Here is a 24,746-nt window from a genome sequence, read left to right as displayed (position 1 = left end):
GGAATTCAGGCTGTGTGGGAGGAAACACTCCTCGCTGCTTAAAGTTCAGCACCCTCCTTGCTACCATGTGCATCTGCCTACATACAGAACTGTCTGCTAGGAGGTTTGGTCCTGGCTTTCCTGCCTTGCCATCCGAGAGAACGGTCGGGAGAACGCCTTCATTTGAGTGTGCACTACGGGACTTAGATGTGAAACACTGGAGACTTCTCTCTGCCAGAAGCTTTCTTGGCATTTTATTGGGTGCTGGGACCTACTACCTTGTTTTTCAGAATTACCCAAACGTACGTAGTTAAGTGTGTTCACCAGTGCAGTGCTTGGGTATGTGATGAATAAAACTGGCTCAGAAAGAAACTTCTTTGAGAGATATATCTGTATCTATATATTATAAAGCCTATAAATAAAGGCTTGTCTCTCTTTTTTCCTCTTAGGCTATTACTGAGGTATTAAACAGAGCTTAAACAGGGCTTATCTTGAGGGCTTATATGTAATGTACCAGTAATAAAAACCCTGGAAATCTTGCCTGTGGATTTTGTCCCCCACATTAATTTGTTAATGAGATACAAGGAAATATTTAAAAGCTCTTACCTTAATTTCTAGAAGACTCACTTTTTTTTTGCCATTGTTAATTTCTTTCAGTGCTAAGCCAACTGACTTCGATTTCTTAAAAGTTATTGGAAAGGGCAGCTTTGGCAAGGTAAGAGTGTTTAATGCCCCCTTCTGTGATTAAGCACGTAGAGAGAATCTGCTTTGCACGTGTGTGAAGACCTGGCTTAATCTAAGAGCATTAGAGTCATCCCAGAACTTGACAGTGGCTGGAAGTTGCAAAACTCAATGTATCTGAATCACCACATAGATTTTTTTCTTTTCTTTTCTTTTCTTTTTTTTCAGTTTTAAAAATTGTAGTAAAATCATAATTATGTATGTATTTAATTATATTTTCTTGTACTTGGTATCTTTTGGTATCTTTTAAGTTTTCTCAGTTGCTTTGAGAGCAGAAACTGACCCTACTTAACTAATCCTATTTGTGTTTGCTTATCAGATAAGTAGTGATCACTTGGTATATGCTGGGCATTGTGCTAATAATACAAGCAGCAGAGTTAGAAATGGATCCTGCTCTCAGTAATTACAGTTCATCAGGTTATAGATGGTCTGCCATTAAAAACAGATGTCAAGAAGTTAGTGTCAGTCAACCCTGGATAAATCATCTCTCTTCTCCCCCACCCCCTACTCCCACCCTTACTCACTTTCCACTGAAAACAGCAGCAAACCGTTAGCTGGATACGCTGGTGCATGCTTAGAATCCCATCTACTGGGGAGGCTGAGGGGGCAAGATTGAGTTCGAAGCCAGCCTAGACAACAAACATAGCATGGTGTGCTGTCACAAAACAAAAATAGAGGGGTTTGTTGGTTTTGTTTGTTGGTTTTTTAAACTCTGCTTACACCTAGCCTCCACAGGCATTGGTTCTTGTATGTAATATGAAATGAAGCACAGCTGTTCACCTTTCCCGTGTGGGTATGTGGCTGATAGTACAGTTTGTTGGAACTACACCCCGCCCCGACACACACTGACCTCCGTCACATATTTGGCATTCATACATGAACAAACCTGGGTTTAGACATTATGATTGTTAATCATTGATGCTGAATATTTTTAAGACCTGTGACACATTGAGCAGGAACACATAGGCACTAGGAAAGGTATATGCAGGCATGCTCAAATCATCATTATAAACAAATAATTTTATCAAGAAAGCATATATATTATAGAATCTTGTGTGTAACAGAATAGAGCGTGAAATCTATTCCACATGTTACGATATAAACATATAATTTAGAGTGAAAGAAATGAAAACGGGACTTTATCTGTATAGTTGTAATTATATAATTTTTAAAAGTCGAACTTACTAGTTATTTCCAGTGAAAACAGTGGGTGTGATACCCCTGAGGAGGGATCAGGTGAATTCAGGACTGATGGGACAAGAGGTGCTTTGGGAGATCTGGCATGTTCTGTTTGCCCATGTACTGCTGTATAGGTATGAATACTTTATAAAACCGGTTTAATATGTGCAAGCTAAGGCAGGCATGGTGGCACCTTACAGCAATGTGGTACATTTGTCACAACAAACCAGCATTGATGTCATTATTAACAGGCATAATTTACTCAGATTTTGCAGCTTTGACCTTCTCTTCCTACCCAGCTGCCACTTTGCACTTTGGTTTCATGTCTACCTGGTTCATCTTGCCTGTCAGTTCTTCAGACTTCCTCGTTTTTGCCAACCTTGACAGTTTTGAAGTCTGTTGTAGTAAGCCCTTCTGTTGGGCAGCTCTGGTGTTTTTCCTCATGTTTAGACTGAAGTTGTGCGTTTGCACCAGACAGTGGAGGTTTTAGAAGTAAACACACCCATAACTCATTGGTGTGTTAGGTTATCTCACAGTGCCTCAGGACATGTCGTTTACTGGTTATGCAGCCTAATGTATGCTCATCTCAAATAGCTTACATTATAGTCACATTACTACAAATGTGTTTGAATAAATGCATACATGAGCAGTTCTCATCACATCACGAAGTAGACTCAGGCAAACTTAAGTATTACAGCCTACTGCATGTCTGGGCCATGCCATATATGCCATTGTCTATGCCATATATGTCAGTTGTTGACTAAAACATTGTGAATGTATAGCATGACCTAGAATATGTTTCCCTTTTCTGGCATCACATCCTCTGTTTTCTAATATTTACAGTCAAGCCAGACCATTATAAAAGTACAGTGGTCTGTGTTGCCTCTTCCTCCGAATTCTTGTGGATTCAGAGCCTGTAAGAGAAGCCCACATAAAATAATAGTGCATTTTGTTCACTGAAAAAAAAATTGTTTCCCTCCCTTTTATGTAGTGATGAAGTTTATAGCTTCAATGTTTTCTTTTTATTCACTTATTTATTTGTGGGTATCAGTGTGTATGGAAGTCAGAAAGCAGGGTGTGGGAGTCAATTCTCTCCTGCCACGTGGATCCCGGGAATCGAACCTGTCATCAGGCGGGGGAGCAGTCACCTTTACCAAACGCTGAGCCATCTCGACAGCTCCACTGCAGTGTTTCCTAAACAAACTCTGCAGGGCTTAAGGCCGACACATACAGAAAGTCCTTGTGTAGTGTTTACTTTGGTGACCAATTTAGTAAAAATCTCATTCCCAATATATTAAGTAAAATAAATGATCTCTACAAAGTGAGTCGAGGAGAGCCAGGGCTGTTAACACAGAAAAAAACACAAACAAACAAACAAACCCTGCCTTCAAAATCCAAAAAGGAAAAATCTGAGGAAAAGGAGAATTATAGAAAGAAAATTCAGTAATATTCACTCTTTAAAACAAAATCCCTTATGGATTTGCATTTTAGAAACTTTAGCAATCTTAAAAAACTTTAAGTTTACCAACTCTCCAATCATTTGCAAATCTTCCTAACAGGTTCTTCTTGCAAAACGGAAACTGGATGGAAAATATTATGCTGTCAAAGTGTTACAGAAAAAAGTAGTTCTCAACAGAAAAGAGGTAAACTAAAATAGCTCTTGTTTCTCTGGAGCCTATTTTCTTTATTAGCAGTTGTTTTCTGGTATATAATACAAATTGATATTTTGTATTTTTTTTTTCCAGCAAAAGCATATTATGGCTGAACGCAATGTGCTCTTGAAGAATGTGAAACACCCATTTTTGGTTGGATTGCACTATTCTTTCCAAACAACCGAAAAGCTTTATTTTGTTCTGGATTTTGTTAATGGAGGGGAGGTGAGTTTTATAATTAGCTGCCTAACACAGATTGTCCCTAGAAAAAAACGAGTAACTTGAAATCCAGGAAAAAACGAGTAATGTGAAATCCAAAAAGTTCTTCTGTAAAACATTGAGCTGACAGTGCTGTTTGCAGAGTGAAAACAGCCTTCTGCAGACCGTGCAGAACATAGAGGACGATTTTGTCAAAGCTATATTGCAAGAGTGAAAACTGCAATGTTAGCGTGGAACGTGGTGTGTGATGCAGATAGCGATTGTTTTAACCATTGCCTGTGAGTGTTAGCCCAACACGTTGTTTTCTAAGATGAGCAAACTGTAACTAACTGAGGTGAAGCCTGTGTGGGTGGCGCTTCATGTTCAATCCCTTTCCAGAGGGTACATGTGTGTCAGCATGCTAAAGAGTCTGACAGATCTTGGAGAAAGGATTTTTTTTTTTTAAAGAAAAATCATTTTAATCACAGATCCCCCTTTTTTGTTCGTGACAGTTATCCATGGTCCCCAAAACTCTTAATTCAGAAGACTACTGATACCCTTTCTGGAAATTCTACTAATACAGTAACCGATACAGTGATAATATGTGTCAAGTATTACTTACGTGTCCAGGGTTCTGGCTCGCTGTGTATTACTTACGTCACATCCAGCTGCTGGAGTGATGCAGTCAGAGCTACGTGGTGAGCTCAGGCAGCCTGGTAACAGGGCTCCGGCGCGCAGCCATTCCCGTTGTTCTACTTCCCAACTCCCTACTTACGTAATCTGTTTGACCTTTGACCCACAAGTTTATTTAACTAGTAGATTTTATAATATCTTTACAAAGCATTCACCTATCCCTCCATCTCAGCAAAGAAGAAAAACTCAATGTTACTGTTCTTCAGTTACGTATAGAATGAAGGGGACCAAAAATAGAAAATGAAGTCACACATGGTGGCAAACGCCTTTGATCCCAGCGTTGGGAAGGCTTCTTTCTTTCTTTCTTTCTTTCTTTCTTTCTTTCTTTCTTCTTTTTTTTTTTTTCTTTTCTTTTTTTGGCTTTTTTGAGACAGGGTTTCTCTGTATAGCCTTGGCTTGGCTGTTCTGGACTCACTTTTGTAGACCAAGCTGGCCTTGAACTCACAGTGATTCACCTGCCTCTGCCTCCCAAGTACTGGGACTAAAGGCATGCACCACCACACCGGATGGGGAGGCATTTTTCTTTTCAATGCTTTCTCATGTTTTTGTTTGTTGTTTGTTTTGAGACAGGGCCTTGCTATATATGTAGTTCCCTTCTGACTTGGCACTCTCTGTGTATCCTTAAGATGTCCTGAAACTTATGGCAGTCTCTCTGCCTCAGCCTCCTGAGGGCTGGGGTCAAAGGCGTGTACCACCATACCTTCCTTTTGTTTTGTCTTGTTTTTGTTTTTGAGACAGGGTTTCTCTGTGTAGCCTTGGCTGTCCTAGACTCACTTTGTAGACCAGGCTGGCCTCGAACTCACAGCGATCCTTCTGCCTCTGCCTCCCGGGTGCTGGGATTAAAGGCGTGCACCACCACCGCCCAACCATACCTTCCTTGTTTGTCTGTAGAAAGCCTAGGCTGTAGGCCTCAGCCTTCCCTCCTCAGCCGCCCAGTGCTGGATGATAGATGTGCGCCACTGTGCCCAGCTCCTGTGTTCTCGCTGTGATTTGTTCCCTGATAGTCATACTTCAACCCTCCACACGGGACATGGAGTTCTGTACTACCTAATCTCTTCATTAGAGCCAAGTGGAGTGTCGAGAATAAGCTATGGGCTGCTGGGCAATTCAGCCTTTCTGAGTCCTACCTTAACACTGTTGGGGAGGGGCTGGGCATGGTGGTGCACGTCTTTAATCCCAGCACTCGGGAGGCAGAGGCAGGTGGATCCCTGTGAGTTCAAGGCCAGCCTGGTCTACAAAGTGAGTCCAGGACAGCCAAGGCTACACAGAGAAACCCTGTCTCCAAAGCCAAAACCAAACCAAACCAAACCAAAAACAGACAAACAAACAAAAACCACTGTTGGGGAGATTGATTAATAGAAGTGCTTTTTTTTTTTTAATAAGCCTTACAAGAAGGGTCAGGTAATCACATAGTAATTACAGATAATTACATGGCAGCGTTTTCTAAAGTGGCTATCTGGAACGGTGTGGATACTATCGCAGCGAGGACCCAGTGGAGTATGTGGGAGGCGAGAGAAGTCAGTGAGGGCAGCAAAGATGCATGTTTGAAGATGGACTAGTACGAGAGTTGGATGAGCGATAGGAAACACGGTTGCCGATGAGGGATGTGGACAGGACAGCCCTGTGCTTTTGGGAACTTTCAGCATTCTTGTGTAATGCCACATGTGACTGATACTAACAGCTTTCCCATCAATTCGCAGTTATTTTTTCACTTACAACGAGAAAGGTCGTTTCCTGAGCACAGAGCGAGGTTTTATGCTGCTGAGATTGCCAGTGCCTTGGGTTACCTGCACTCCATCAAAATAGTGTACAGGTGAATCACTCATTTACGTTGCGTGCAAAGTACCTTTTAAGTATTTAATTCCAGGCAACATTCAGATTTTTCTCTTCTTTTAATTTGATACAGAGACTTGAAACCAGAAAATATTCTTTTGGATTCGATGGTAAGTGTTTTTTAAATCTTAAAAAAAAAAAAAAACCTTACAGTTTTCACTTTGTTGTTGTTATGCATGTTAGGAAACTATCTTAAAGGTTCCATGTTGTAAGATTGCATTTCTGTTACATTTTTGAAATGACATTTTGCTTTGAGGAATCCTGATAGTGTTTCTAAGGGGACAGGTTGAAAAAACAGAGAGCCCACAAAGATAAAGGCCTAGCGTGGAGGAGTCCCTTTATGGTGAAGCTGTTCCCTCTCTTGACTGTGGTGAGAGCTACAATACATAGAGATTGCATAGACTACACATGCACATACAGGGTTGTACATTCTCAAAACAGTGACACGAAACAAGGTCAATATTGTAATTAGCAATTTTGTACTCTGTCTGTTTCTTGCTTGACATTTGAGCAAAGTTTTGGCTTTGAAGTAAAGCCGGATGAGGTTGTAGTCTACGTTTTTGCAATTTTACTTGTTTTTATAGTTATTTTAAAATAAAAAGGGTTTCAAAATTGTCAGTTCAGGTCCAGGGATATAAGTCAGTGGGTAGATTGTTTAGCATGCAGGAAGCCTTGGCTTTACCCTAGCACTTGGGAGGTGGAGGCAGGAGCATCTAGATATTCTCTACTGCATAGTAAGCTTAAAGCCAGCCTCGCCTCTATGAAACTCTGTCTCAAACACACACACACACACACACACACACACACACACACACACACACTAGACTGGCAAGACTACACAGTGGCTTGAAGACACTCAGCACAGAATCTGACAACCTGAGTGCAAACTCCAGGGCCAAGGGTGGAAGGAACGGCCAACCCTTGAAAGTTGTCTTCATGCCTGCACACATGCACATGCACACACAAATACACACAAGTACACACTTCTTTCTCTCTCTTGCACATACACATAAATAAATAAATAAAAGTTTAATGGGGGGAAGGGCTGGAGAGATGGCTCAGAGGTTGAGAGCACTGCCTGCTCTTCCAAAAGTCCATGAGTTCAATTTCCAGAAACCACCTTGATGGCTCACAGCCATCTATAATGAGATCTGGTGCTCTCTTCTGGCATGCAAGTGTTACATGTAGGCGGAACGTTGTATACAATAAATAAATCTTTTTAAAAAGAAGTTTAAGGGGCTAGAGGGATGGCTCGGTGGTTAAGAGCACTTGCTAGTCTCAGGCTTGGTTCCCAGCATCTGCATCAGGTGAGTCACAACCACCTGTATCTGTAGTTACAGAGGGTCTGAGGCTTCTGGTATTGTCAGGCACCTGCCTGCATGCGGTATACATGGACTCATGGAGGCACATATATGTACATGCAAAATAAAAAGTTACAGTTAGGAGCTTGTTAATTCGTGTCTGTGCATTGCTTTATCTTGCTGCCTTGTATTTGGCAGGGGCATGTTGTCCTAACAGACTTTGGACTTTGCAAAGAAGGAATCGCTATTTCTGATACCACCACAACCTTCTGTGGGACACCAGAGGTAAGAAATACCTTTGATCACTGATATAATTTATAATGGATAAATACAAGTCACACTGCATATGCAGAAGAGCTGAAATAGAACTTGTTAGAGCTTCCAGCTCTCTGTAAAGTTAAGAGTGTATGGGAGGATTTTTCCCTGTGGTTGGGAAATGCCACAGGATCCTTTTGAATGATCTGACAAAGATAACATGTTTATATGTTCTTGATATTAAAAGTTTGCTTTGGAAACCAACCATTGGGCAAAATGTCCTCATTCCAGCCACAAACAGCATCTGCCTAAAAATGGGCAACTTAGATGTAGGCAGAGTCGACAGCCGCACTCTGCCAAGTCAGGGTAAGCAAGTCCTCAGTAGTTCCTGCCCTGCAAACAAGTCTGGCAGAGATAATAGGCCAGAAAGCTGAAGATGAGGCTCCAACATTATAAAGTATATTGGGTGACTGGTCAGGTAGTAAACTGTCTTAAGTCAAGTTGTACATTTTGGAAGCTGCTAACCCACACTGCTGGTTCACTCAGGAATTTAAATTTTACTCCTCCTCAAGTCTCTGAGGGGCATTGAAGACAAGATAGTTTAGTTTTACAACCAAGCTTAGTTGATTAGGGGACAAGATTGTCTTAGATTAAGTTAAAGAAGTTAAGCTATTAGAGTTGAGATAGGATAGATACTGAATTTCATTCGGAAATTTAGACCCAAGAAGGCAGGAAAGACACTTCAAAAGGGATGAATGCAGATGGCCAAGTCACTATGAATGTAACATGTATAGAACTCATTATTCTCATGATTGTCACATGGTTCTCCCTGCTGTATGTAGTTTGTTTTATACATGTGTAATAAAATAAAAGTATTTTTTTTAAAGTTTGCCTTGAACATCTTTAAACATTTAATTATATTTCTAATCTAAAAATTCAAGTAAGTAAAAGTGTCCTAAAATTTATTGTGGAGATAGTTGCCCTACACCATAAATGTGCTTACAGCATTGAATTGTACACTTTAAAGAGTATTGAACAGTATTCACATACCTTACTAAAGCTGTGTTTAGTAGCTGTGACACATGCCTTTGATCCCAGCCCTTGGGAGGCAGAGGCAGGCAGAAGCCCAAGTCCCAGCCAGGGCTACACAAAGAAATTCTGTCTCCAATCTCCCCCTCCCCACACACACTCCCCCTCCAAAGAAAAGGCTGTTTCAGGGCTGGAGACGCAGCTCAGCAGTTAAGAGTACTTGCTGCTCTTGCCAAGCCTGGGGTTTAGTTCCCAGCACACAGTGTGGCTTACAACCATGCATAACTTCAGTTCCAGGAGATCAATCTCTGCTAGCCTGTGAGGGCTCTGCATGCATGTGGTACACGTACATGTATGAAGCAAACCACACACACACACACACAAAAGGTTTTTCTGTGTATATGTATGGAAATGTGAAACCTCATTAATATGTATAATTAATGTGTGTGAACTTGTGATTAGTGTGTTTTGTTTGTGGTGGTTTGGTTTGGTTTTTTGAGTCAGGGTTTCTCTGTGTAGCCTTGGCTGTCCTGGACTCACTTTGTAAACCAGGCTAGCCTCAAACTCACAGCGATCCACCTGCTTCTGCTTCCCGAGTACTGGGATTAAAGGTGTGCATGCACCACCACACCTGGCTGTAATTCTTAGTAATTCTTCATTATAATTCTCACTCTAAAGGAGAAAATGGATAATTACTAAATTAGGAATTCATCTGTAACCTGGAACATGGTAGGAAGAAGCTCCCCTGAGCTCAAGAATTTGCAGGCAGGCCTGGAAACAGTGAGACTAAGGATGGGTGAACAGATGAGCTCTTCATTCAAGTGGGAACATTTTAAATAATAACTAGGCTGACCTCCCCATCCTGATCCTCCTAACTTCTTCCCAAGTTCCAGAATAAAAGGCATGCACTGCCATTCCTCGCTAAATTCTAAAGTAATCACTTTGATGGAGGACTTTCTCCTCATTGTGGATCCTGTGCTACCTGGGTTTTGTTGTTGTTGTTGTTTTGTTGTTGTTGTTGTTGTTGTTGTTTCCCCTTTATGGGCTTTATCTCTACGTAAGTTGGTGTGTACTTATATTTTAAAGTGTTCCAGTTGATATCTCTCTCCACTGTGACAGAGTGAGAATGTAGAGCTCATTGGAAATCTAGATAGTGTCTTACATCTGAGTAATCATACCTGAAATCTGTTTGCTTTATCAATTCCTGAGTCACTGAGTTGATGTCATGTTCTCGTTTTTTTTCTATAGTACCTTGCACCTGAAGTGATCAGAAAGCAGCCCTATGACAACACTGTGGACTGGTGGTGCCTGGGTGCTGTTCTGTATGAAATGCTGTACGGGCTGGTATGTATGCGTCTCTGCTCTTCAATATTCCACTGCGCCATTGGTAACGTAGAAACCAGTCATCTCAAAGATGCTGGGGTGGCATCAGCACAGCAGTACTGGCCCTGTTAAAAAATGGCGCCAGGTGCGGTGGCCCACGTACACCTTTAATCCCAGCATTTGAGGAGGCAGAGGCAGGTGGATTGTTGTGAGTTCGAGGCCAGCCTGGTCCACAAAGCAAGTCCAGGACATCCAGGGCTAAGCAGGGAAACCCTGTCTTGAAAAAAACAAAAAACAAAAACAAAACAAAAAAGAAACAAAACAAAACAAAAAGAAAAGAAAAATGTTACTACTTTTAAACACCAGTATACTATTTCTATATTACTTCAGTCATTTCCTTTCTTCTCACAGTTTGAGAAACAGGCATCAAGTCATAACATTGAACTTACTTGTTTTGTTGTATTTTGTTTATACCAGATATCACCTGTATTAATTTCAAAAAGATGGAAATAAAGAGTTTTCAATTACTAGCATATTACTATCATGTTTTAAAGGATAACGCATTAGGGGTTTTGCCTTCCATTCTGTTTTTCCAGGATTGAATGAATGTGCGCATTTCCAGGGTCTATGCCACTGGATGCACCTGTACAACCTGTTTCCCTTCCCTGGCTTAAAGGATTCACTGTGCAGTTTAGTTCCAGTTTTCAGCAAGCATGCCTACGGCCAGCCAGAGCTGCTGGTTAAAGAGGCTACCATTCTAACCCAGGGCAACCTAGTCAGGCTTTTTAGTTTACATACCCTTATAACACTGAATTTGTTTTTCTTTTGTGTATGTGCGCGCATATGCATGCCAATGTGGCTAAATGGGCAAGTTAGCAAGCCCTGAAAAGCGTTGTGTTTCTGCATCCCAGCGCTGGGGTTACAGACGTGCCTGGCGTTTTACGTGGATACTGAAGACCTGAGCTCAGATTCTTAGGCTTGCACAGCAAGTACTTTAGTGGCTGAGTCATCACCTCAGCACCTAAATTTTTCTTTCCTTTGGCCCATTTGAAATATTTGGAATTTCTTTCTAGATACTTGTCATCCCCTAAGTATATAGCGGCCCCATGCAGTAACTTCTGAGGCGGCAGCCAGTGTTGGTGCTAAATATACTATCAGCTCAGGGGAGAGACCTGCAAACTGTGGAGCTCAATGAAGTTAAGCATATTATAGATTCCAAAGAATAATAAGACAGCAGCGTCCTTCCCTCAACTGTGGATGGCTTGTTAAAAGCTACTTTTTAGGTTATGGTGGTGACAGTGGGTGCCAGGTAACCCCTTAATCCCTCAACCTTATTTAGGCATTGTCATCTAGATATTTCATAATCCTTAGAATTTCTTTGAAGAGGTTTGAAAGTATGAAATAAGGTTATATTTTAGAAGGTAAAAGGTTGTTTTGCTTTTGTTTTTTGTCTGTTTCTTACAAAAAGAAAAAGAAAACTGACAGGGCTATAAAAGGTCCCTAACCTTTAAATATTATTTTTTATTTTAAAACTTTTAGCTAGATAACTAGCTGTAAGTCATTCTCCCAAAACTGTCTCCTGTACTTAGGAAGAAGCAGCATCTTCAGGTCTGTATCTACTGCTTTGATCACTTTATCTTCCAATCTTAAGTCATCTGATGTTTGGTCCGTCTGGAATGCCTGTTACCAGCGACTTGTGTCATCATACTTACGTGACTTAGACGCTGGTCTCTGAGTGCAAAGAAACACGAAGAGACAGCACGGCCAAGGCAGCTCTTGCAAAAGAGAGCACTTCATTCGGGCTTGTTGACAGTTACAAGGTTTTGTCATCAGGAAGAGTGTGGCACTGGAGCAGTAGCTGAGAGATGTATCCTGGTCCACAGGCCAAGGGACAGAAAGAGACACTTGACACACGCTTCCTCCAACAAGGCTGGGCCTCTTAGTCCTTCTAATAGCACCACTCCCTGATGACTAAGCATTCAAATATATGAGCTAATGGGGGCTATTTTTATTCAAACCACCACAGAATGGCATAACCAGCTACTTCTTTTTTTGTAATATGCACTATTGTAAGTATGTGGCTTAAAAGCAGTTTACGGAGAGCTGCTGGAAAAACTGACCCTGCTTCACCCAGTGGACGTGTGCATTGATAGTGCTTTAGGCTTTAGAAGCGCCCCAAGAGGGCTGTGAGTTTCTGCAGCTCTCCATACCCCCTGCTCTCTGAAGAGCAAGGCCAAGTCCAGCATCATTTTTTTTTGAACATGTCTTACTGTGGGGTCCTGGCTGACCTGGAATTCACCATGTAGACCTTGCTGAGCTCTCAGATGTCTACCTACCTCTGTCTTCCAAGTGCTGGGATTAGCAGTGTGGCCACTTCACTCCAATCCAACTTCTTTTAAACCATTTTCAAATAATTTGCTAACCTCTGTTGTTTTGTTTTGCTTTCTTTTATTTTCCCAGCCCCCTTTCTACTGCCGAGATGTGGCTGAAATGTATGATAATATTCTTCATAAGCCTCTAAACTTGAGACCAGGCGTAAGCCTCACAGCCTGGTCCATTCTGGAAGAACTCCTAGAAAAAAACAGGCAAAATCGACTTGGCGCCAAAGAAGACTTTGTATGTATCTGAGTAGCAATTGTTAAACTTAATTAAATTTTGGAGATAAATTCTTATTTGGTATTTTGTGAAATAGCCATTACAGAATTGGGCTGGGAGACATTCTTGTCCCCATTTTCCAGTAGTGTTCATATACTTTAATTTAGTTCTGTTTTCATTTGATCTTAATTACAGTTTATCTGGTTATCCTGTATCTGGCTTTTTATTGTTTGTTTTTGTTTTTGTTTTTTGAGACAGGGTTTCTCTGTGTAGCCCTGCCTTTCCTGGAACTCACTGTGTAGACCAGGCTGGCCTCGAACTCAGAGATCTACCTCCCTCTGACTCCCAAGGGCTGGAATTAAAGGCGTGCGCCACCACTACCTGGCTGGATCTGGCTTTTATATCTTGCTTCTTCTTGCTTATTTTCATTTGTGACAATTTCTTTTTTTTTTTTTTTAACTTGATTTTATATGTATTGATATGAGGATGTCAGATCCCCTGGAACTGGAGTTACAGACAGTTGTGAGCTGCTGTGTGGGTGCTAGGACTTGAACTCAGGTCCTCTGGAAAAGTTGCCTGTGCTCTTAACCTCCAAGTCATCCTTCCATCACCACCCCCACCCTCCCTTCTTATGAGGTGTCATATAGTATATTTTTTGACTACTACCATTTATTTTTTTGTCAGTTTTCTTTTAAAAGAAACTTAAACTACATAGCGTAAAATCTAATACAACTGTCTCACAGAGTACTAGGATCAGAAATGTATGCCATACCCAGAAATTTTATTTTATTTTATTATGTTTTGCCGTTACTGTTTGTTTTGATTTGAGACAAGTCGGTGATGTGCAGCCTAACCTCAGACTAGCTGCAAACCACCTGCCTCTGCTTCCCAGATGCTGGGATTTCAGGAATGTGCTGCCACACCCAACCTTAAAAATTTATGTTTTTATTGCTAAATAATATAAACATTTCCTTAAACCTATAACGCAAACTACCCAACTCAACCCATGAGGGGTGTAGGGTTGTCCTCAAGCCCTCATCTTGGTAGAGTTGTGGCTTTAGTTACTTCCATGTCTTCATGACACACACATTCCTGAATATCTTCAGTCCCAAGTGCTGGGATAAAAGGAATGCGCCACCACCGCCCGGAAGAGTCTTCAGTGTCAACTTCATACTGCCACCTGAGTTTCTTAATCCTGGCTCAGGAGATGGCTCAGTGGATAAGTGCTCACTGAGCGAGCCTGAGGACCTGCGTGTAGATCCCCAGACCCATGTGAAGAATGTGCAGAGTAAATGCTTCTGTAACCCAGAGCTGGAGAGGTGGCAACAAGGGTCTCGGGGACTCAGCAGCCTGTCTAGTTGAGTCAACACCAGAAAACGGTCTCTAAGCCTAAGGTGGAGAACGAAAGACCCCACCAAGAACTTTGGCTGGCTTGCATATCACACACATGCATCACATGTACAACACTCCCTAAAACTAGAAAATTCACATTATATCTCTTTTTTATTTATTTATTTTTGGTTTGGTTTGGTGTTTTTGTTTTTTCAAGACAGGGTTTCTCTGTGTAGCCCTGGCTGTCCTGGACTCTCTTTGTAGACCAGGCTGGCCTCGCACTCATAGAGATCCGCCTGCCTCTGCCTCCCAAGTGCTGGGATAAAAGGCATGCGCCACCACTGCCCAGAAAATCTTTTTTAAAAGATTGAAATCTTATCTAGGCAGTGGTCATGCACGCCTTTAATCCCAGCGTTCGGGAGGCAGAGGCTGGAAGATCTCTTTGAAGCCAGCCTGGTCTACAGTTCCAGAACATAAAAATTATACAGAGATATCCTGACTTGAAAGCAAAAACAAAAAACAAACAAAACCCTGAAATATTGATGATAGCCTGTTCCTTTTCACAAGAAGTGTATTCACTTTCCATTTGCTTATCCTAGTCAGACATCTGAGAGAGAGAGACCTCCCTTCTCTTTCTTACCACCTTCCGTATTTAACCAGCTATGCGTGCGTGCGTGTGTGCGTGCACACGTACACACACTACAGGACTCTTAGTTTCTCAACCATACTAACCTTTTCGGGTTGTCTGGAACATTCCCTTTTTGTTTTTTTGTTGACTGGTTGCTATGTATCCTTTCGACCTTAATATCCTGTGTCGTTTTCTTTTCATTTAAGAAATACAAGTTTGCTTTGTACACTGCAAGTAGCAGCAGATACAGCAGTAACAGAAGCGCTTGCCCCACCCTGCAGAGATGCCCCAAAGGCTGAGTACCAACCCCTCCATAGGTGTGGCAGAGTTTGAGTCCCAGTGCACAGACTGGGTGGCTCATAGACACCTTAACACCAGCTTCAAGGAATCTAATATCTCTTCTGACCTCTATGGGCACCTGCACACACACAAAATAAACTTTAAAATGCCTGTGGTATGCTCTGGGGCAGGCAGGCTCCTTCCCTTGGCTTTCACTTTTGCCGCCTGTATAAGTCGACTGGCTTTTTATGTGTTTTCAGAAATTAGTTGTTTATACGTGTGTAATACTTTATTCTTCTTATAACACTTTAATTTCCACATTTTGTGCTCATCTTTTAAAAATGTATGAATTATTTAGGACAACATTGTTAACCCTGATTTACTGTGGGAAAACTGTGCTTATGAAAAGGACGTTACCTATGTATAATCTGTCTTTCCAGAACCTGTGACCAGGAGTCACATAAATATTCCATTCAGAAAAAAAAAAACGAGTGGCAAAATGGAAGTAGTTAAACCTTGTAACATTCTTCAACAAGTATTTAAATTTTTGTCATTACTAAAAAAAAATTTTTTTTTCATCTTCTAGCTTGAAATCCAGAATCATCCTTTTTTTGAGTCGCTCAGCTGGACTGACCTTGTACAGAAAAAGATCCCACCACCGTTTAACCCTAATGTGGTAAGTATGTGTTTTTTCTAAAATAGTGAAACCTAGAACTAAGTTCATTATGGTTTTGGAAGTGGATCACCAAAGCCTCCGTGAATGAAAGGGAGTCAGTACCTAAGTATTTGTGCAGCCTGTCGCCAAGACTTGTCTAGCCAAGCCGACTTGCCTGTCATTACTTACACACACACACACACACACACACACACACACACACACACACACACACAAAGAAAACAGAAACTTCAAGGTGACCAGTAAGACCACAGTTAGATCAACCGTCTTCCTGCATCGTAATTACGAGTGCTTCTATACAGAGATTGAAAGGATGGTCTTCATAGGTGGAACCTAAGGTAGCTATTATCATTTCTGTACACACTAAACCAGCATCCAAGAGAAATTAATGACTTTTTTCCCAGGGTCTGTCGGGGGGTGGGGGGGTGTGCCTTAAAGTTGTTGTTTTAAATGAATCCCAAAAGTTCTATTTTACCAATAAAGACTTAGGAGCCAGACGCTGGGGTGAAAACCTCCTAGCTCAGAGAGGCAGAAAAAGCACCCAACTGACCCATGTCCTGATGGAAAAAGCCCCAAAATGCTTACTAGCTCAGCTGACAGCCCAGGAAGAAAAGGCCCCCCAAAAACCAAAGCCAATGTCTTGCTTGCTCAAAAGTCAAAGGCCAAGGAGCTGAAGAAACTCATGAGCTAAATAGCTAAAAGCCAAAGAGCCCCTTCTACCTCTACATGTAACTGTATTTTTTTTCTTTGTTTTTGTTTTTGTTTTTTGGGGGGGATATGGTTTCTCTTGTAGTCCTGGCTGACCTGGACTCACTTTGTAGACCAGGCTGGCCTCGAACTCACAGGAGATCCACCTGCCTTTGCCTCCCAAGTGCTGGGACCATAGGTGTGCACCACCATGCCTAGCTGCTACTTTTTTTTTTTTTTTAGTATTTATTTACTTATTATGTATACAGTGTCCTGCCTGCATGTACACTTGCACTCCAGAAGAAGGCAACATATCTCATTGTAGATGGTCATGAGCCACTATGCAGTTGCTGAGAATTGAACTCAGGACCTTTGGAAGAGCAGCCAGTGCTCTTCACCTCTGAGCCATCTCTCCAGCACCCTTGCTCCACCTCTTCACCTAGTGTTAACTTTATTAAATTCTGTGTACTGAAAATTCTTGGATTAAAGGTGTGTGCTGGGGCTGGCTGAACCACACCATAATCAGCTATTTACAATAAATAGAAAGTTCTTGTATTAATGGTGTGTGCTAGGGTTCAACTACCCGCAAACAAAAGACAAGCTTTGACAGTTCACAATCTCAGGGATCACAGTGGGATCAAACTTCCTGCCAACATAAAGTATCTTTGCCTACATTAGTTTTTGAGGCAGTCTCTCCCACTGAACCTGAGCTCACGCATCCAGCCTGGCTGGCTCACCAGGGAGCTCCCAGAAGTACACATGTGCAAACCCTGCTCAGACAGTGACATGGGTCCTGAGATCAGAGCTCAGGGCCTCATGCTTGCTTGCTAAATGTTTTTGTCAATTCAGCTGTATCCCCAGCCCTAAGCAAAATCTTCTAATGGGAAATATAAGGTGCCCTATCTTTTTAGAAAATAATGAAAGTGTTAAAGTTTTCATGCTAGCTAGACTTATTAGGTCTGCTGATGGAAGCAGTTTACCTAAAGGTACATTTTTAAGCAAAAAGCTGATCAGACACGTGTTTGACAGAATTAACAGCAGGTAAAGTTTAGAAATCAATATATAGTAATAAATAGATTGCTAATAATCATCAAGAATTCGGTAATAATATTAGTAGCCACTGATAACTTCTTTTGTATGCATGCACACTTTGTATTTATTTGGCTGTTCTATAACCTGTGTCTCAAACCCACTACTGTTAATGTTCTCATTAGTATATCTGTTTATAGATGGACAGACAGTCACAGCCGGATGAAAACTGATAGCACCAATATTCAATTCTGGGTGTGATTCCAAAGTCACTGTTGTGGAGTGTTTGCATGGGTGTGCGTGGGCATCTGAGAACATTCATTCCTATGAGGGCCAGAGGAACCTTCTGTTGGCACAGCAGAGTTTGATTCCCAGCACGCAGGCTTATAGATACCTTAACCCCATATACACACCTTAACCCCAGCTTCAAGGAATCCGATATCTCTTCTGACCTCTGTGGGTAGCTGCATTTTGGCATCATCCATTTTGTTTCATTTTATGTTTTGAAGCAAAGACTCTCGCTGGTTTAACCTAGGCTGGCTGAGCAGTGAGCTTGGGGTCTGACTTAGTACACGTACCCAGTACTGGGATGGTATACAAGTGTGACCAGGCCAATGTTTTGGAGGTTTTGGGGGGTTTGTTTTGGTTTGGTTTGGTTTTTGGTTTTTTGAGACAGGATTTCTCTGTGTAGCCTTGACTGCCCTGGACTTGCTTTGTAGACCAGGCTGGCCTCGAACTCACATCGATGCACCTGCCTCTGCCTCCCAAGTGCTGGTGGGATTAAAGGCGTGCACCACCGCCACCCGGCCAAGCCAGTGTGTTTAAACCTGAACTCTAACTCAGGTTCTCCTGTCTACAGAACAAACACTTGAGCAAGTGAGCCACCCCCAGCCCCACATGTTTTCATTTCTTGGTGTGTGAAACTGAGGGAGATAAGGAAATTACTTAAAGAAGTAGGTGTGATTCTGTATACTCAGGCTTGATTAAAGGTTAGAGTCTGTGCATAGTAGCTGTGATATTTCACACCCTCCAACATTTATTTCATGTAGTTCAGAAATGACTCTGGTAAAGAGCATTGGCTCCTCTTGCAGAGGTGCTGAGTTCAATTCTCAGCAACTGCATGATGGCTCACAGCCATCTGTAACTAGTTTCAGGGGATCCAGTGGCCTCTTCTGGTGTGCAGAGGTACATCCAGACAGAACACCCATATACATAAAAATACACAATTTGGTGTGGTGGGGTGGCACACGCCTTTGGTCCCAGCACTTGGGAGACAGAGGCAGGCAGATCTCTGAGTTGACGCCAGCCTGGTCTACAAAGTGAGTACAGTATAGCTAGGGATACACTGAGAAACCCTGTCTCAAAAAACCAAAAGTAAAATTTTAGAAATCTGTAAAAACAAAAAAGCAAAGCATGTGTGTGTGTGTGTGTGTGTGTGTGTGTATGCACATGCACAAACACACTGAAGAAATGGTAATCAAACTAAAGAAACTAGCGATGAGCAAGACCAAAAAAAAAAAAAAGTTCAAAACACAATGAGACAGAAAGTCTACAAAGTACTGTTGAATCCGTTTTGTGTTTTTTCATCTATTCCTGAGCATGGCCCCTGCCTTGAAGGGTGGTTAATATGCCCAGAGAGACTCCAATGGAGGAAACTGGAATTTTTTCCTTTGCCAGTGGGTATGAAATGCAGATAGCCTCTTGGTTAGGCTTGGGAACCCATGCGCATTTCCCCCTCGCCGAGCTGGGACCCCCATCTGCCTTGAACCTGTGCAGGCTTTTTGTGTGCTGACATAGTCTCAGTTCCTATGTTGTATCTGGAAGACACTGTTTCCTTGTACTCAGCAGCCATCACCTCTGACTCATTAAAATCTGTCTGCCTTCTCTTTCCCATACATCCCTGAGCCTCCAGCACAGGGCTTTGGGGAAGGCAACTCATTTAGGACTGAGGGCTCCCAGTCTCTCGCTCCGCACAGTATCCAGTTGTGGGCTTCTTTGCTAGTTCCTGCCTACTGCAAGAAGGAGCTTCTCCGATGAGGGATGAGAAAGGCGCCGGTCTACAGATACAGCAGTAGGTCACTAGGAGTCACTTTATTGCTATATTCCTTTAGCAGAATCACAGTATTAGGTATTCCCCTTGGCTCGTGGTCTTTATAGTCTCCGGTTCTTGGACGGCTTCCTTCTCACGGAATGGGCCTTACGTTCCATCCATCAGAGCAGTTGGTTGCTCCTACAGCATTTGTGTCACTACTGTAACAGCGTATTTTCTAAGCAGATCACTGTTGTGGGTTGCAGTGTTTGTAGTTAGAACATACTGATGATTGCCTTTCTTCTCCAGTACTGTGCAGAGTACCCTTCAGTACTACGAACATTAGCAGGTGCTCTAGTTAGGAACCAGCTCTGCTTCTCTGTGCCTTCTATCTAGGGCTGGAGTAGATGGAAATTGCTTAGCTTTGGTTTTTATTTATTTATTTTTTCTGTTTTTTTGAGACAGGGTCTCTCTGTGTAGCCTTGGCTGTCCTGGACTCGCTTTGTAGACCAGGCTGGCCTCGAACTCACAGCGATCCACCTGCCTCTGCCTCCCAAGTGCTGGGATTAAAGGCGTGCGCCACCACTGCCCGGCTTAACTTTGGTTTTATTGTGGAAATTTTTTTTCTTTGTCAATTGATTGAGAGTTTTACTGGGCATAATAGTCTGGGCTGGTATCTGTGGGTCTCTTTAAGAGTTTGTAGAGCATCCATCCAGGCCCTTTCAGAATCTCCATTGAAAAGTATTGGAGATGTCTTTATAGGTTACTCTGTCTTTTTCCATTGCAGCTTTAATACCCTTTTGTTGTTTTGTTTAGAATTTATTATGTGGTTTGTGTACTTGTGTATTTGTTGGTCTGTGTACTTTTTATATCTTGATAGGCACCTACTTTAGTCATTTGCTTGGTTGGTTTGGTTTGGTTGTCAAGACAGAGTTTCTCTGTGTAGCCTTGGCTGTCTTGGAACTTGCTCTGTAGAGCAGGCTGGCCACAAACTCAGAGATCCACCTGCCTGAGTGTACCACCACCAACCTTTTTAGTACCTCTTTCTTCAAATTGGAGAGATGATCTTCTGTGATTTTGTTCTTGTTTTCAATTCTGTCTCTTTGACCTGGGTTTCTTCCTCTATCCATATTTTATAGATTTGGTCTTTTCGTAGCATCCCAGATTTCCTGCATGTTTTCCACCTCTATTTTCTTTAGAATTAACATTTGTTTGACTGAGTTGGCTCTTTTTTGTACCTTGTTTTCAATACTTGAGATTCTCTCTTCCATGTTTTTTGTATTATGTATGGGAATATGGGTGAAGGGTACTTTCAGGAGTAGAAATTACTCAAAGAGCTACATCATCAAAGCCTACCCCAGCACAGCTGACAACTCACACCACACTGCACAGTCTGTAGGCAGCTCAGCAGGTTGGAGACTGACCCTTCCAGTGACTCAGCTGATAGAAACCTGCCTCTTCCAGGCAGCTTGTCTGGTGTCAGAATCTTCTTTGCAATTTGGCTTCTTTACATGGGGGTTAAGGGAAAGGGTAGCTAGTGAATTTGATTAGTTTCAGGGACTTCCTGACGCTGTTTTGAGTTCTTTACCTTTCTGCTTAAGGAATTTTCCTGTAGGGTGGGATATTTCAATTTTGGAGGAAACCGTTATACATTTGGTAGGGCTTACCTCTGAGGTTTTTGTTTGACTTCCTAAATTTTTTATTTATACTTTTTGTTTTGGTTTGGACTTTCTTCTTCCTTCCTTCCTTCCTTCTTTCCTTTCTTGTTTTTTCAAGACAGCCTTGGCTGTCCTGGACTTGCTTTGTAGACCAGGCTAGCCTGGAATTCACAGAGATCTACTGCCTCTGCTTCCTGAGTGCTGGGATTAGAGGTGTGTGTCACCACAGCTGGCTCTGACCTTTTTTCTTTTGTAAACTGTATTTTTACAGGCTTTATTTAGGGTTTAATTCTTAAGCCCTTTAAGGTCCTTAAAGGATTTCCCTTCCTATAGAGCAGAAGTAGCCTGGAGGCTTAGCATGGTGTTTACTATCATATCTCCCGGGTTTGTGTCTCAGTTCCTATCTGTAGGAAAAGATGTTCTTCCTAGCTGAGGGGAAAGATTCACTGTCATCGCCTTGAATGAGACACACTTTTGCCTTACTCTTGCGTTCCTGTCAGCTGCCCTCAGGCCTTTACAGCTAAGGATGTCTCACCCAAGTGCCTCACGACCATCGCTGTAGTGCAAAGATCGACCATTCGCTCTGTGTGTATGTGTGTGTGTGTGTGTGTACACATATGCAACTCTGCTGTGCTGGCCTTCCTTACCATCATTACTCTCCCTACTTAACAGTAAGAAATTATAACTTGTTAAAGCAGACAGATCTCCCCATGATGATAATAGTGGGGCAGCAAGGACAGAGTAATAAAGTAGGGAAAACCCAAACTTCCCAGGGAACACGTGCAAAGACATTTTAATGAACCAAGTTAATGAAAGAAAAGCTAAGGTGAATGATTCTGTGCTTTCTATGTTTCAGGCCGGACCAGATGATATCAGAAACTTTGACACAGTCTTCACTGAAGAAACGGTTCCTTACTCTGTGTGCGTGTCTTCTGACTACTCTATAGTGAATGCCAGTGTTCTGGAGGCAGACGATGCCTTTGTTGGATTTTCTTACGCTCCTCCTTCAGAAGACTTATTTTTGTGAACAGTTTGACACTCAGAAACCATTGGGCAAACTCAAGCCTACAGAGGAGAACAAAACAAAACACCTATTTGTGTGAATATATTCAATGATGTATAACAGTGCCTCATTTTTACATGTAATGTTGAAAACTATGAAGTAATGTATTTTCTGCTGTATGCAAGAAATAGGGCATTTCAAAGAGCTAAGTTTTGAACTGAAATTTGTATTCTTGTTTATTAAGCTTATTTTTAAAATGAAATTTAAAGCTATTATTCTTAGCACTAACCTATTTTTTAAAGGTAACTTTTTGCTATTGACTGTTTTTCCTGTTAAGTTTACACTAACACATCCAAGATAGACTGTTTTAGTGCTCTGTTAGAGTTAAGATGTATTTGTATCTTTATAATTCTATGACTTTATCATAGCAGAACTATGCAAATGGTACATGATGGTTTATGATGAAACCTTCCCATGAGTCACTATTTGAAATTTGTTTCTTGGTATAATTCAGACGCAAAGGCAGGTTAAAGGTTAAGGCTTGTAGTGGACAGTAAAAGATAGTTACTTGAAACCCCTTTAAGAAAAAGCAGAAAGAAATCATTTGCTTTGAAGCACTCAGTTCCCACTCATGCGTTATTTTTTCCTCCAGAGGAAAAGAAAGTATTTAACGGCTAGAAATTTTAGAATTCCCAAGGATCTGAGAAGTAATAAAATGCTACCAAATATTTTTTTAGGTGGTGCCAAAAGTAGATGTCTCTGTCATATATTTATATTACAAATGTTTTCTATTTATGTTCCTTTTGATCCTTTGAAGGTTTAGTATACCGTTAAGTCGGTCTAAGCCTTGGTATCTGTTCTTGCAAATAGTTATTTCAAAACTGCCTTCCTAACTGGTCATGTGTTTTTTAAGATGGCAGAAAAAAGCCGCTTTTCTATAATGTTTACCTAGTTGTGAATTGAAAAATAAAATAGCAAATCTTGGTCAACGTAAATGTTGTCACCTACTGCAGTATAACAAAAGGTAACAATAATTTAGCAGATAGATATTCATTCGGTGTGCCAGGGATCAGGCATATTGAAGGCCTCATGAATGCTATTAAGAGTGTTCCTTATCTCTGAAGTGCACATCTGCCTCTTGGTATCTTTATGTGTCTTAGAAATAGTTCAGAAAATTAGCCATTAAATCACAAAATGTCAATTAGCACCTACATTTGTAAAGATAAAGGCATAAAAGAACTATTTTAAAAGGAGGTGCTTGCCAGCTGTGGTGGCGCACACCATTAATCCCAGCACTTGGGAGGCAGAGGCAGGTGGATTGCTGTGAGTTCAAAGTTAGCCTGGTCTACAAAGTGAGTCTAGGACAGCCAAGGCTACACAGAGAAACCCTGTCGCCAAAAAAAAAAAAAAAAAAGAGGTGCTTAAACTGGGCTGTAGTGGGTAGTGGCACATGCCTTTAATCCCAGCACTCTGGAGGCAGAGCAGGCAGATCTCTTTGAGGCCGGCCTGGTCTACAGAGTTGAGTTCCAGGACATCCAGGGCTATACAGTAAAACCCACTATCAAGAAACCAAAAAAAAAAAAAGAAAAAGAAAGAAAAAAGGTCAGGGGTAGTTGTGCTTAACTTGGATTCCAGTTCCTGGAGGGCGGGTTCTCAGATCCTGTAAGGAATTAGTGTCATGTCTTAGCTGCTCTAAGGACAAGCTTCCTTCATGTGTTACCTTGACAAATCAGAAATATCTCTCGTCAATACCGTTTGGCTTAAATGCGTTGCGCAGAGTGGAGATGGGTAGGGCTTTGGCTTGACCTGTGGTATTTATATGCAGTACACTGGACCTTCTTTACAGGTGAGAGGTTGCGTTGTCTATACTGTACATACTTTGATTTGGGGCACTTCTGTAAGGTCTACTTTAATACAGAGATTTTTGTTGATTATAAATCTAGACAAAAATTGTACATGTATGATTTTTACTCAGATAATCCCTTAATTAAATTGCCAAAAATTTAGGTGCAATATTGTATCTTTAAGAACAAATTTTAGATTTTTGATGCTTCTTGGATCACAAGAAATACAGGTCTATGTGGTACAATAAAATTAGCAAAAGATTAATGATCAACATCTAATTTTCTGTTAATCTGAAATTAAAATTAGTAATGGTTACAGTAGTTACAGTGAGTTACTTTTGTGTGAGAAAATATATAAGACTTTGTCAAAATGTTTCGGTAGAATGAATCACTGGGTTATTTTATACTGACATGTATACAGGTCAGGGAACAGAGTTCTTTCAAGTTTCCGAGTTTATCTTTTCTCCCATACTGTAAGTCTTTTATTAAATATATTTCTTTGGAACAATCTGTGTCATGCGAACTACCAAAGCAACCTCAGAGGTCTGAATGAGGACCAGTTACCGTTGGGAGCTCAGCTCCCATTTGTGTGTGTGTTTGGGTTTTGGAACTGCCTCAGTGTAGACAGACTCACTTCAAACACAGCATCCTGAGTTTTTACTTAACCTGTTTTGCTACAGATCATTCTGCTCAGGGGAGTTAAGGCCTGGCCAGGTGGGAGAGGCTTTCTGTTTCCTGAGGGGCAATCTCCACTTCACTTTCCCAAAGTCCCTCTTCTCGTGTTCTCACCTGGGGCTTAGATT

The 24,746-nt window shown here is 41.5% G+C and overlaps 1 protein-coding gene across 4 annotated transcripts in view; it reads left to right on the top strand.

The window, feature by feature from the left end:
• The window catches only part of LOC311592542 (serine/threonine-protein kinase Sgk3), a 112,756-nt gene extending 88,305 nt beyond the window's left edge, over nucleotides 1–24,451 (top strand). For all 4 annotated transcript variants that reach the window (XM_084773076.1, XM_084773078.1, XM_084773077.1 and 1 more), the window contains 10 exons: nucleotides 637–694; nucleotides 3,459–3,542; nucleotides 3,645–3,776; nucleotides 6,143–6,255; nucleotides 6,349–6,385; nucleotides 7,775–7,861; nucleotides 10,109–10,204; nucleotides 12,644–12,799; nucleotides 15,604–15,693; nucleotides 21,953–24,451. In XM_084773076.1, the coding sequence (XP_084629202.1) occupies nucleotides 637–694; nucleotides 3,459–3,542; nucleotides 3,645–3,776; nucleotides 6,143–6,255; nucleotides 6,349–6,385; nucleotides 7,775–7,861; nucleotides 10,109–10,204; nucleotides 12,644–12,799; nucleotides 15,604–15,693; nucleotides 21,953–22,123 (1,024 nt within the window). In that variant the 3' untranslated portion in view covers nucleotides 22,124–24,451. The remainder of the gene's footprint in view (nucleotides 1–636; nucleotides 695–3,458; nucleotides 3,543–3,644; nucleotides 3,777–6,142; nucleotides 6,256–6,348; nucleotides 6,386–7,774; nucleotides 7,862–10,108; nucleotides 10,205–12,643; nucleotides 12,800–15,603; nucleotides 15,694–21,952) is intronic.
• The last annotated feature ends 295 nt before the right edge of the window (nucleotides 24,452–24,746 follow it).

Source organism: Acomys minous (assembly GCF_964271855.1).
Source record: "Acomys minous genome assembly, chromosome: 1".
In the NCBI taxonomy this organism is placed as follows: domain Eukaryota; kingdom Metazoa; phylum Chordata; class Mammalia; order Rodentia; family Muridae; genus Acomys; species Acomys minous.
This window is presented reverse-complemented; position numbering and strand designations above follow the sequence as displayed.